This window comes from Tyto alba, unplaced genomic scaffold (genome assembly GCF_018691265.1).
Source record: "Tyto alba isolate M040663 unplaced genomic scaffold, T.alba_DEE_v4.0 Super-Scaffold_23, whole genome shotgun sequence".
In the NCBI taxonomy this organism is placed as follows: domain Eukaryota; kingdom Metazoa; phylum Chordata; class Aves; order Strigiformes; family Tytonidae; genus Tyto; species Tyto alba.
Genome location: NW_024881297.1, coordinates 12,567,686 through 12,581,857, shown reverse-complemented (window position 1 = coordinate 12,581,857; position 14,172 = coordinate 12,567,686). Strand labels below are relative to the sequence as shown.

The following is a 14,172-nucleotide window of genomic DNA, read 5'->3' as shown; positions in this document are numbered from 1 at the left end:
TTTGTGGTTCATAAAGATGCGTGTTAGAATTTAAGCAAAAATTATTGATGAGATATGAGGAGTTGGTCCCTGTCAAGACACATGACTTTTCATTGGACCAACACCCCAGCCATGAGCAGCCTGTGAAAAGCCAAAGTTTGAACATTTGGTGATTATCCCCTTTCTTTGCTGTGTTTAAATCTATAAGCAATGAAAGCGTAGTTAATTTTCCCAGTTTGCATTTATCCTAGTTACTTGTTTGTATCCATAGTTTGCAGAAATATACACTGTGAAGAGGTATGTGTAGTTGCTAATGAGAACTGGTTTTTTGAAACACTTGACTTTTGAATTCTTGTATCAGTTAAATACTACGCTTTAAGAACTTACTATGTTCAAATTTACTTACCAATTTAACAGGTTTAATTCACTGGTTAAATAAATGCATGGTAGGAAAAAATGGCTGTTGCAGTACACTCAACTTTAATTGCTTCTGATAGTTCTGATTTCAAAGACTGCATACTCCTGCAACATAATGCAGTGAGTTCCAACCACAGGCTTTTGTACATTTGCCAACACTTTCTTTTCCAGAGAAGTTCCTTCTGATGCTTCAGTCTGTGAAGAGAGCCTTTGCTATTGATTCTAGTCATCCTTGGCTTCATGAGTGTATGATTCATCTCTTCAGCAGTGGTATGTATCTGTTTGGTATGACTTCATCTGTATGTGCTTTTAGATGATGCCTAACCCACATACAGTCGTTGATTTTTATTTTTTTTTTTTATTTATAGACTTAGCACAATCAATTAAAAATATTTAATACATATATTATAAGGCTTTTTAAACAACTGATTCATGCTAAAATTAAGTATATTTATTGTGACTGCAGCTGGATTTAATAGTAGTTCCAACAAGTATTAGTAAGTCTTTTTAAGGCTGTGAGTAGTATGGTAAACCCCTGAAAGAGTGAGTGAAGAAATGGAAACTGCAGAGTGAGGAATCTGGCTTTTCTGTTGGCAGCCTGTGTCAGCATGCGAGGAGAAGGCTTAGAAGGGAGTCTGTCCTTTTTGTTAGAAGGTTGGAAGGTTCCCTTGCCCCAAAGGTCTCCCTTCCTGTTGATGACTACAGACTAGATACATTTAAGAACACACTGGTATGACCTCATTCTTTGAGCTAAATAGATTTTAATTAGTAAGGGGGAGAGTGCGTTGGAGTAAAAAAGCTTTAGCTTTTTCCAAGCATCAGAAAATTGTCACAGTTAAGCTTTTTCCAACCAAGTCCAGCTGTTTACCTTTTTGAATTTCATGCATCTTCCTTTGAAATTTTAAAAAATTATATTAATAGTGTGAATGTGACAAATGAATAAAATAAATGCATAAAGTAGATTTTACTGTGATTACCTGTGGTCACCTCGATTAACTTTTTTTTTTCTAATTCAATAGTATCTGAAAGTAAGGATCTGCCTGATGCAGTTAGAACAGTGTTAAACCAAGAAATGAATCGGCTTTTTGGAGCAACTAATCCAAAGAACTTCAATGAAGCTTTCCTTAAAAAGAACTATGACTCACTACCACATAGGTTATCAGGTATTTTGCCTTTATAATTTTTCTGCATTTTCTGTGCTTATCTAGTAGTGGCAGCTCACTATCAGCACCAGTGATGTAAAAATCACTTTCCATCAAGAATGCTTTTCTTTTCTTAGTTTGTCTTGTTGTGACAATGTGATGACCACACTGTCTGTGGTTTACTTTAATGTTTTGTATATGCTGGTAAAATAGAAATTTTTGGACCTTTCTGCCCTGTTTTCATTTCTGCGTGCTGAACATATCATAGGACTGTAACTGTATTTAATGCATCTGTGAAATAGTTCCTATGAGGCTATGGTATGTGAAGTAGTATTTCCAGGCTGCAAAGACTTTTTTTATACATGTATTTGAAGAGGCTGACTGCCAAGAGAAATGTGCCAAGTGCTCAGCAAGCCAGGTAGCACCAGAGCTATTGGTGTGCCTAACGAGGAGCTCAGGCAGTGCTGGTTACCTGTTACGAAAGGCTATCTGTCAGTAGTGACCACATATTGCAGTGGGTACCACATGGGAACAGGGATGTAAATCACCTGGGGGAGCAGTATGACTGTTGTGGCTCAGACCTGGCCAGGAAAAGCAGTGGGTTTACTCTTGCATCTTTTCTGGCATCAAGTCCCTTCAGCTGCATCTGTGCAGCGGGACTCGGAACTGTGCTGGTTGTGTCTGGGTGCTGTGTTATGACAAGAGCTCTGCGTGCACATCTCTTCCATGCCCCAGTGTCTGTGTGAAGGAGCTGTGAGCAGTGGTGCTGGAGGAAACTGGTGTGTTGCAGCAGGTCTGACTTGTTACCTTCACTGCCTGGGATTCCACTAGACACTGCAAAATGCTCTATCCCTGCAGTATAGACAATGCCTATTAGTTTTAATGCTTTGTCTAGCACTGAGCAGTAGACTTAAAGCTACGCTTCTATTTGCTCAGGTGTCAAGCTGGAATGTGCCAAGTGGTTCCATTTTGAACTACTACTGTAGAGTTTAGTCTTCTCTCTTAGTCATATTATCTCTATTTTATGTCTGTATATAAGATGGTTTTTGGTCATCCACTGGGTGATGAAGCTTTTTTTTTTTTTTTTTTTCCTCCTGTAGCTGCCAAAATGATGTACTATTTAGATCCTTCCAGTCAGAAAAGGGCAGTGGAGCTGGCAATGACCCTGGATGAATCCCTCATTAACAGAAATCTTCAGGTAACAGATATTTATAAATTGTAAACAACTTCTGGTATATCTATAGAAGCTTTATGCAAATTACGGAGGTAAGAGGAAGCTGAAATGATTACTCTGCCTTATGGTAAGGAGGTTGGATTGTCATGTGAGAGGAAGAGGTGTCAGGTTCATCTGAACTGTTTAATGTCCTTTTCGCACATTTAAATGGATTTAGTTTTGTTATAATATGAAAACAGACAGCAGCAGAAACCACATATTGTCCCAGGTAATGGGAAAGCTTACTTAACACGAGATAAATCACATGGCAAAGATGCTAAGGCTCCCCAATAAGAAAAGATTTGTAGTCTGTCTGATCTTTAGCTGTGACACAAGTGACTGTTTACAAGAAAAAAATGGATTTAGGAATGGCTCAGGCTCTGTGAAGCCTTTCCATATTTACCCCCCTGCAAGCTGTGTGAATGATCTTAGTTTTAATAAAAGGTGCGTATGCACATTTTAGCCCTTAGTCTGTAGTTAAGTAAAAAACTTAGCAAACTTTGAAACTCTGCCTCTATTCTGGTGGTCATGGGTTAATCTTAATCTTCCTGTGCCACTGCCACAACAGCCTTTTCCCCACTGAGAAGGCCATTGCTTCTGACTTGCAATTCAAAGTATTGGAGAGAAGGTAATTTTTTTTTAGTATCTTCATATGTTTCTTACAAAGAATTAATAGATGTGGGTTTTTTCTTCCTATGACTGCGCACTGGCAGAACTTTACCTGATGCAGCAGAGAAGGAATAAAATGTCCTTTCTTTTTTCTAGTCTTTTCTAAACTATTTCTGTATTTCAGTCAAATCTTTTCCTTTGGCATTGCTGTAAGAGTGTCCAGCACATTTAATTATTAGAGAAATTATTTGGCAGGCTGTGCAAACTTCAGGACATTTTGGTTCTCTCAGTTTTCCTTTATTTCTTTATTGTGTTCTTTGTCTGGGGACTCAAGAATTCTTTAGATCTATTGCCAGTAAAATTGGTGAACTTTATAGTAAAATTATTCTTTTGTGGGCAGAAATCAACATTTTCCAAAAAACTTTGGAAATATACTGGATTCAACAAACTTTAATTGTGAAGCATTTTAAGCTCACAATAGAATTTTTGGACAAAATGAGGAAAAAAGAGACAAAACAAGACAATCTGTCATGATTTATAAACTTGCTTAGGATGTTAAAGATTCAGATCCTTTCTCTAGCTGATCTGGTTATGGGACATAAACTCATGTTTTTTATATCCTAAGTACGTATTTAGAAGTTTTCATAAACTGTTTTCTTGTTTGAGTTGTGTTTGTGTTACTGTTGGAGTGGTCTCAAAGAGCTCAGGATAGGTTATCAGTAGATTTAGAAAACAAAAATTATATTGCCTTCAGCAGCATTCTTTTTGCCTCATAGCTATGTTTTTTTTCCTGAGAGTGAGATTCTGGGAATGGGACTGGAGAAAGTTTAAAATGTAACCAAAAATGTTTGGTTGTTTTAGAGGTGTTGCCTTGGTAGGACTACAAGTAGAATTTACTGACTCAGCAGTGTGTAAAGACAATATACACAGCATTGTGATAAAATGGAAGAAGTTCAATTTAAGCATTTTTGGTGCCATCATAATGAGTTGGAGTTCTACTGATTTTTTTAGATGGGAGATTGAAAACACCCTAAAAAAATGAGTCTGAAATAGTCCAGGTATTCATTGAAAGGCATTCTTGTGTGCAAAGAGATCAAATTTATTACGTTTCACTTTAGTAGACACCAGCTGTCTCAGGACACACTGCAGGCATAAATTAGATATATTTGACCTTCTGTGGATGCTGGTGTTGCAAAGAGCAAATGTGGGGAAAAGGGGTTGTTGAAAAGAACTTCATAACCCCATAGCAGGAGGACAGAGCAGTTAATCTCAATACAGAGAACAAATAAAAGCTATAGTAAATGTCAGAGGAGTGGAAGAAGGCTAGCTTATTATGCTTAATGCTAGCATGCACGACATGGATAGATGTTAAATGCTGTCAGGCTTTAGTGTGAAGCTGAATAGGTTGATTTCTTACATTTGGAATGCAAGTTGGGGGGGGGGGAACAAACAACAAAAAACCCAACAAAACAAAAACAAACAAACAACAAACCAGGAAATCTCTAAATCTCCTTTCTCTTCTAAATCATGAACAAAAAATGGATATGAAACTGCAGCTATATCTGAAGGATGCGATAATATTGGAGTAATTTGGTTTGATTCACCAGTTATAGGACTTACTGAAGTGTGTCTATCCTTAAATGTAAAAATGGTGGGGTTTTTGTTCCCTATCAGAAATGTTTTCACATCTAATTATGGTTATTCAGCTGATGCTATTTTTACATTTTAATTATATTCCACAGTTCTTCCAATTCTATCTAAAATCACGCTCATAAAAGTCATTATTGGGAAATTATAATATATATATATTCTGGATTCACTGTTTTTATTTGAACACTAAAATTAAAATGTGTGTGATGTATTGTTGAAATGTTCAGTGTGTCCCAAGATGGGGTGGGACAGATGAACACCACAAACCTAAAAAACACTTTTAGTTGCAAGTAAAGTTTGTTCTTGGTTCCCCACTATTAAAAATCACCTTTTTTTTTTTTTTTTTTTTTTTTAGGAAAATAGGGAACAGTTGACAAATTAGTATTTTCATTTTCAGTCAAGATTTCTAGCTGGTTTTTAAATCCCCTTTTAAACTGCATTATTTCAAATCAGACTACACTGGTATTTCATGCTGTATTTAGTTAAAAAAAAAGTCATAGAAACCTAAAAACAATACTTTGGAGTCTGTTTTCTTTGTAGTATTTTCTGGCTTGTGAGTGTTCAGATGAATGTTTAAGAAACCATAACACTTCTTTATTTTTCTCTTTAATTAGACTTGTATGGAGGTATTAGAAGCTTTATGTGACGGTAGCCTTGGAGACTGTAAAGAAGCATCTGAAACTTACAGAGCAAATTGTCATAAGCTTTTCCCTTATGCTTTGGCTTTCATGCCCCCTGGATATGAAGAGGATATGAAGATCACAGTTAATGGAGATAGTTCTGCAGAACCTGAAGAACTGGCCAATGAAATATGAACAACTTTATTGGAAAAAAATTACATTGGACCATATCTGGTGTATAATATTTTTGTCACGCACCTGCTGAGTTGTTCTAACTTACACAGAGAACAGAAGGAAAAAAAAAAATGTTGCCTTCAAATAGTTTTACTTTTTTTTTTATCCTGCTGACAAAGTATATATATAAAATATCTAACATATTACTGGATATAGGTTGTTCGGTTTCTTAAAAATTAAAAGCTGCTAAAATTGAAGAAAAAAACCCCTTCTCCTTACTTACCTACCCATGTTTTTAAACTAATTTATATGAAATCTGGAGGAGTATAGCCCTCAGAGCAGGTGTGTGGCAGAAATATTACTTTAAATTTGTCTTGTGAGATTACTGTTATCTCAGACAGCAAAAATGCTGTTTTAGCACTGGATTCTTTCACTGAGCACAAAGAGTTGATGGGGCTTTAGCATCTGACTGGTTTTGATACGGGGATGATTCTGTCCATAGGAAGTATGCAATGTGAATCAGAATATACAGAGAAACCTGCAACATATGTGTTGTGTTGTGGATGCTGGGACATACGGATATCAAGCAGAATTAAGAAACATAGTGTGTTCAATAAGCTTGTTGTGTCTCTGAAATTCACTGTACACGATCAGTTTGGTGTTCTTGCACCACAGTTTTTAATGGAAGGAACCAGTTAAAACTATCTCTTTCTTCAAATTAAACTTGGGGGGTGGGGTAGGGAGAATCAACATTGCTGTTCTTGAGATGAACCTATAAACATAGGTTGGCCAAACTTTTTAAAACTGTAATGCAAGAACCAAATAAAATTATGCACTGTGATGTGGCACCAACTAATTAGAAAGATAGCATGCATTTTTCACATAGAGTGAAAACAAAATGAGAACATACTATGGCTTGAAGTTGCAAAGAGGAGAACTCCTGACTACCATTTTGACTGATCAAGAGACTAATAGTTTAAAACCTCAGCAGGCCTTGTTCACGTTATGCAGAAAAAAAAAAAAAAAAAAAAAAAAGTGCTGCAGTTTAGATACCTCTGGAATTTTTCCACAGTGTCACAGGTTTGTAATACTTGAAGCCCTACATTTCTAAGAATATATTTCTTGCTCAGTTGTTTCAGGCAAGCCCAAGACTTTGTAACTTTTAAGGGGCCCAAGATTTTTTTTCAATAACAGACCAGCTTCTTATTCCTGCAGTTACAGATGTAATTTCCTTTGTCAAACATAAGGTACCAAATATAATGCAATAAAATGTTTTGAAAAACAATTGTGTGAATATTTAAACCAATCTCTGTTGTGCTTTGAAAATGAATGGGTTCACTAGAGTGCAGCTCAGGGTTGGCTTACTGTGCTGTCCAGTTACGCTGATAATGTCACTGCTGATGGGTGGTTGTTGAGTATAAAAGTGCAAATGCATTATATGTAAATACTGAATGTCTGGGAAGTCCTATAACACAGAATGCTTTACTACTTGGCTTCTAAGTTTCACCAGTGTTATGCTGAATTTTATTTTCCAAGTCAAGCTTCAGTCTATAAGTCTACTGTGTTAATAATATAGATAAGTGCTCAAATGTTTGTTTTTTTTTTTATAGGCTCATCATATAAAACAGAGCAGAAAATAAACTACAGCTTATAAAGTGAGTGCCTTCTTTGCTGCAGGAGTTCAGTTACAGAGTATCTGTCGTGTGGATACACAGCCTTCCTCTTCCACATCATGGAATTCAGTGATTGACACATACAGTTAAGAAATCCAGGAAGACTTATTGGGGTTTGTAGTTTTCTGACTGTCAGAAGAAAAGTGTTTTGTTTCTTGTATCTTCATCACCACTTTCTTTTCATGGTTAGACTATCCTTGTGTATGTTTGCAGTGTAGTTCATGTCAGAAATGTACGTTGTATTGCTATCTTTGTATATTTAATCTGCTGGGCTTTTAGGGGCTAGAATACCTACAGAGCCTTTAATTGACTCTGGTATTTATGTCTAGATCTCAGTCTTTTCTGCAGCCTGAGATACTTGGACTGCATGTCTTCTGCAACTACTGAAGATGGTTCAATCTTGCCTACACAAGCTATGAGCTTTTGGCCTTGCCTCTGAGTATTGCTGCCGTTTTCTTGGCTTCTGATGCTTAGCTGGAGGCAGATGAGTGCTCACTTTTTTTAACAGATTGCAAATTGCATCAAGCAATTTTTTTGTTTGGTTGGTTGTTTTTTTTTTTTTTTTTTTCAAAATCCTGGTTTTTGGGTGCTGCCTATAAATGGGATTGTTTCCTTTTTCACTGCCTGTTTTTGTGTTGCAATAGATGAACTAAAAGCAAGAAGTTACTTGTTATCTTTAATTATGCAAGTGGGAAAGGATATTTCTGTGGGCCTTCCAGAAGCCTCCATCTACACATCTGTTGTGATTTCCTCAAAGACCCTTCTTCATAACCTTGCTGAAAGGCATCCATTGTGCTTCAGAGATGATGCTTTTGGATTAAAGAGGTTCCTCATCCCCTTCCAGAAGACTGCAGTCCCAGGAAATTAAGGGTTTACCTGAAGAAGAAGGTTCTTTAAGTGGCAGAGGAATTGCTATTCCTTCATCTTCGCATCTCTCCTCGTAGATGCAATGCTAATTTCTGAGGAAGAGGTTTTTAAGAGCTGGAAATTAAGTTACAAGCCAGTGCAATGAGTCTCGGGAAGTAGTAGCACAGAGTGCCATGCTACAGTGAAAACTTTCCTTTGCATGATGAGATCCAAAATTGTAACCGTTGATGCTTGGCTGCCAAAGCAGGTGAGCAGGCATTGCAGTCATGGTCAGAGTAACCTAGAACATTGGCTTACTAAGGACATGATTTGTTTTGATTCTTCATGATTTTCAGTGGAGGAAGATGTTTTCACCACCAGTGGAGGCACTGGTGATGACATATGCCATGGATATCTTTCCTGGGGGTGGGGGGGGAAGGTTCAAACAACAAATTTTTCCCTAGATAGAGACTGTAGATGGTGCAAATGCAGATTGTGTAAAGCAATGCCAGAGTCAGAATTGGACTTAAATTGTAAGTAATAAAAGTGGTTGTTTGCCCCAAGATGATAGGTCAGGTACTCACTTTTTCCATTTGGAGACCAGAGCGTTCAGATGTGATGTGTGTGAACAAACAGGTAAAATAGTCTCAAAATGATCTATTCAGTAACCCATTTTATTTCTTTGCATCTTAAATGCCTTAAAAGCCTCTATATTCTTCTACAGTTATGTGTCTTTTCAGTAGAGGTCTTAATATTCCCATGTTTGTAGGGGAGGAATCATGTCCTGATGTGTGGTGTGTCAACCAGAACACAGAAGGAAGTTTGTCATTCAGTTTTTCTCCTAGAGTAGGGAGAAAATTCCAGGTTTCCCAGAGAGCTCTCTAGGGCTAGATGAGGTACGTATAATTAGCCTATTAAATCTTCCTTTAGTGTTTGCTTTCGTTTGTTTTTCCAGGTCTGGAGGTGCTCCAGCTGTATAGTAGATCCTGGAAGTTGGTGTAGCACCTTAACTCTTCAGCCAGATTGAATTGTCAGTGTCTTCACAGAAAGAGAACACCGATGAGAGTAGGGTGAGATCAGGCCTGAGAAGCCAGAGGTGCAAATACAATTTCAGTATCACGTGAGCAAGTTCAAATAAGAACACTTAAGATCTTTGACTAACATGGTGCTTTTGAGGGTTCGAGCAGTGGTGCCATTGTTCCTGCAGTGCTAGCATCCCTTACACCACAGCTGTGCTTTGAACATGTGCCACTAATGCTGACAAAACCACTTGATATGATAATCCAGCTCAACATACCTGAATTAAAATTGCTTTATTTTTCCCTTTTCATGATTGCTTTAGATGTTTTTGTAAGTGTTCTGTACTGGGTAGCTAGCTAGCTAGCTCTGAAACCTTTCCCCTGTCTCTTCCCCCTAAGAAAGTTTGCTCTAAAAATGCTTTTTCTACCTAAGTGGTAATGTAAAATAGCTTGAACTGTGTGGAAGTGAGAGCTACACTTGTCTGATAACATAATGCTTTGGTCTTCTGTGGAGGAAAACGATGCAAATGTAGGATAATCAGACAGTCATCAGTAAGGAATTGAGCAGTTTGTAAGCTCATTAATGAAAGCTGAAGTTCCAGATGGAGGAAAATGGTTGTAGAGCTTGGGGGAAGACTCTGGCTTCCAGGAGCATTCCAGCTGTGAGCTGTCCTTGGAGGTGGTAAGGAGCAAAGGGCATATACTTTTACAAAACTCATGGTTATGTTGTCATTATATTTTCTGGAAATTAAAGCTGCAGTCTACAAACACCATTTTAAAGCCTGTTTTGGGCAGAGATTTCTTCCCAAGAGCATACAGCCAGCAGTGAGAATGGCAAGGAGCAACTGATAGAGCAGCTCGGCAAAAGCAGACTGAAGTGAGTTTTAAGGAGGTAGCATAATAGAAATTCCATTTTAGATTAAATATAAAATAGTTTTTTTATTACTAGAAAGATTACTGAAGCTGTAAATACTATAACTGCAGTCTTCCCATGCCAAGGAAGCTGTAAATGTGTATTACTTTTAGAGTGGTACAAGCAAATAGTAGTATGTTCACAAAGATTCTAGCTTTGTATGTTGGTCTTCAAGTAAATAGTGGCAGAAAACTCGGAGGACAAAGATTGTCCGGTTTACACGGGACCATATCAAAGGCTTTGTAAGAATATTGCAAGAGAAATATTACTAGAAAATCCAAAGCATCTTAAAATAGCTTTCCTAAGATGTTTGTTGTTTTAATTGAAAATGTTACATCTACTAACTGTTCATAACAAGAGACAAAAAGTACTTTTACAAAATATTTCTGCCTGGCACTGCCCATTCAATATCTACCTCTACTAGTCCTAGTCTAGTCAGCTACTGCATAATTTTAGCCATTTAGCATATAACATATGAAAAAGTGTCATTTACCTGGTTGGTGTACAAATGTATGATGATGGATAACGTTTAGTTTTAAACTGTAATGCAATAAACCACAAACTTAGTGAAAGTCCTGTTGTTGGTTCAGTGCAGCAACATATTTATTGCTTCATTGCTGATCCGTTCAAAAAAGAAAAATCTGAATTACAAACTCCACCAAGTTACTTGCAATTGTACTGGGGTTTGCTTTCCCTTCCAGCCTTCCTAACTGGTTAACAATGTTGTACTGTGTTTTTACGCTCTTCTCTGGTGGTAGCAAATATCAAAACTGGCAGGAAGTCAGTCAATGAATAAAAATGCTGAGTTCTGTTTGTAAATGAGTACTAGTGTTTCCTTGTAGGGTTCAGTGTCCTCCTTTGATGCCTCCCAGCTTTGTAATAAAAGGATCCCTTGACTAGTTTCCTTAATTCCCAATTTTCTCCTTCCATGTTGAGGGGTTGTAAATTGGGGTGCAGCTCTCGCAAAAGGGAGAACAATCAGTAGAGAAAAGGCTGTGGCTCCCTTCGGAGCTGGGCTGGAAAAGAGCCACCTTGGCAGGGAGCTGTCTCTCCTACCCTACAAGCTAATTGTACGTACATATAAAAAGATCCTTTGCTCTTTCAGGCCACAAAGAGCCAATATGGGGATCTGCGATATTCTTCTACTGAATGATTAAAGAAAAGGAGTTTGAGAGGCAAGCTGAATGAAGAAGCATTTGCTGTTTTCCTCAGATCTGGTTTGGGGGAGAAAAAACAGTAACTCTCAGTAGCCTTCTCTTCCCCACCCATAAGCCCCCAAAGCTGTCCTGACACAGCATCCCCGGATGTCTTGTGGTTCGAAGCAGTCAGCAGACAAAATAATATGGTAACACTGACAAACTGGAGCAAAAGGAACTAGCTAACAGCTGACACCGCGTTATAGTGCCCTAGAGTGTGTTGTGAGCTTGACAGTACCTGGAAAAAAATCTTCAACTACTGAATAACAGTCCCGATTAACACTGTCTACAGTGAGCGCAAAGGGCTACAGCAACTTGCAGGTTCTGTATTTTGTTATAAATGCCAGGGGCGACGGGGGGAGATAGGGAAGTGGTTACAGCAATATCCTTGTATTCACCCCTTTGGATGTGAAAGGGGAGTTTGTTGCAGTAAGGGTTGCTGTGAACAGATGGCACCCTACTGAAAAACAGCATCCCTTCCTTGTCAGTGTTCTCAGTAATTCCATTTTTCTTCTGTGAGAGGAGAGGGACATTCACACTGGGTAACTGCCTGCCTTGAACTTCTAATACTTTCAGACTTCACCCTTCCATTTCTTGGAACAGCACCTCATGATTGTCTACAAGAGGACTTAAAGATTTATGAGGAGCCAAGGTAGCCTGGCAGTTCATATGTTACTTTATCTGCACAAATCTGTCAGGACTGTGACTTTTCATCAGTACCCCTCCATTCCATCAGGTATAAAGGATCTTCCTACCTTGTCATTATGTTTCTGGAAACTGTTCTGAAGGTCCCACGTGCAGCAGAAGAGAGACAACACCTCTCTGGGGTCACTCTGACTCTCAAAACACGGAAGGGATGCATGCTAATTTCCCAGTGAGTCCCCTTTCAGCAGCACCAGGTGCCACTGTAGGTGAATAAACACTGTTCTAAAAATGAAATAAAACCAACTGGACAACTCATTGCAGTCAGCAAAGCAACGTCAGGGTTCTGCTCTCTTTTTGGTGGGGTTTTGTTTTGTTTTGTTTTAATACTACGTGCAAAAGTAACATTCTCACATGGGTTGCATGACTTCTGCAGCACCTAAACTTGTGAATCAGGGGAAGGAGGAATCCTGCATGGCCAGTGACTTAGCTGGGCTGTAGATGAAGCAGTCAGTGCTACTTTATTCCTATCTTGCCTTCATGCAGCTAACCCAAGAAATGTGTAAGTGCTCTTATTTAGGGAAAAGTAAAGGGTGAGCAAAGAAGGGGCTGTTGGGTGGTTGTGCAGTAAGACTGGCATTTCCATAGTAAGTAAGTGAAAGTTGTGGTGTTGAGAGGGCTTTTTCAGGACCTTGCAGTGTCTGGCATTTTCTCCCTTCTCAAAACCAAGAGCCTTGGCTCCATTCTTCTAAGAGCAGCAGAGAGATGTCCTATCAGCCCCTGAGAGCAGGAACAGCTCTGTTTCACTGGATATACAGTATATGATTTTATCACAAAAATATGAAACTTAAAACCAGACATTCCTCATATTAAGATGCTTTTATTTATTATCTGCCAGTTTTTCTTGCAATTGCCTTTTTCATCTACAAGCATTTTTATAAAGTTGTAGGAAAATGTTGGTTTCTGGCTGTTTACATCATGCATTTCAAGCACTTTTTTTTCTCATGGGATCACCAAATGTTCGTAACTGCATCTTGCTTCACTTCTGCAATGTCAATAAATGTCTTAAATGGAACTGGAAAGTAATTTTTATGCACTTGATCTGAGAAAATAATCTTTGCTTTATTGCAGAGTAAACTTGTTCATGCTCTTGAATTCCTGTTTTGTCCCCTGATGAGCATCTTTTCACCACATGTCCTTTACCTTCTGTTTAGCTTTGCAGGACCATGATGATGAAGGCTGGTTACTCCCTTCAATTACATTTTTAAATCAGCAAAACTGGGCTGAGACATCTTTATACTGCCGTATGTTACCTAGAGTAGCATTATGGGCTGTCCTGTGAGCCACCTCACCTATCTCAAATCCTCCCCGTGCAACAGTCCAAATGCAGTGGGGCCTGACTCCTACCCTACCGCCTCTTTCCCCAATTCCCTGATGCTCCAAACTAAAATACAGACAGGAACTGGGGATAGAGAAAACATGATTTTTAGTTCCTGACGCAAGGCAAACAAATTCCCTTCTTCATGCAGTCTGGCTTTGCTTAGCTTTTCCCCCCTGACTGGGTGACCCCGAAGCAATTTCAAACTGGGCAAACCCACTGTGTACCCTTCTGGCTTCTTTGCCAGCCCCAATGTGTGACTCTGCTTCAAAAGCCCACGCCAGCTGCTCAGCTTCACGTGAATCATGGGGAGAGCAAGTCTCGTTCAGCTCTCTGATTGCCGCTGTCTTTTCTCACAGTTTTATTCTGTGTTTTCCGCTGCTATCAAAGCCACAGAGGGAGCGGGAGCCAGAACGCCGCGCAGACCGGAGAAGGGTTTAGGCGTTGCTGGAGATCTGCCTCCCAGGGGGTGATGCCCTCGACAGAGGTGAGCTGGAATTGCTGCGTAAGGGCAGTTTACGTGGGTAAGGAAAAGTCTCCACCAGCAGAGAGCACAAAAGGATGCGAGATGCTGGTGTTCCGACAAAAATACAAACAACTTGAGAGCGTACTAAATCTTCTGGCTTGGTTGCGTTGAAAAGGACAACTGGGAGCGAAGCCGTCCTGCCTTTTATAAATTATTGGCAGGTACACAACATTGC

General features: G+C 38.9%; 1 protein-coding gene across 2 annotated transcripts in view; it reads left to right on the top strand.

Moving 5' to 3' along the window:
* Positions 1 to 7,089, top strand: part of NAA15 (N-alpha-acetyltransferase 15, NatA auxiliary subunit) — a 42,131-nt gene extending 35,042 nt beyond the window's left edge. For both annotated transcript variants that reach the window (XM_042796458.1, XM_042796459.1), the window contains 4 exons: positions 568 to 666; positions 1,416 to 1,559; positions 2,639 to 2,736; positions 5,625 to 7,089. In XM_042796458.1, the coding sequence (XP_042652392.1) occupies positions 568 to 666; positions 1,416 to 1,559; positions 2,639 to 2,736; positions 5,625 to 5,825 (542 nt within the window). In that variant the 3' untranslated portion in view covers positions 5,826 to 7,089. The remainder of the gene's footprint in view (positions 1 to 567; positions 667 to 1,415; positions 1,560 to 2,638; positions 2,737 to 5,624) is intronic.
* Positions 7,090 to 14,172: the final 7,083 nt, after the last annotated feature.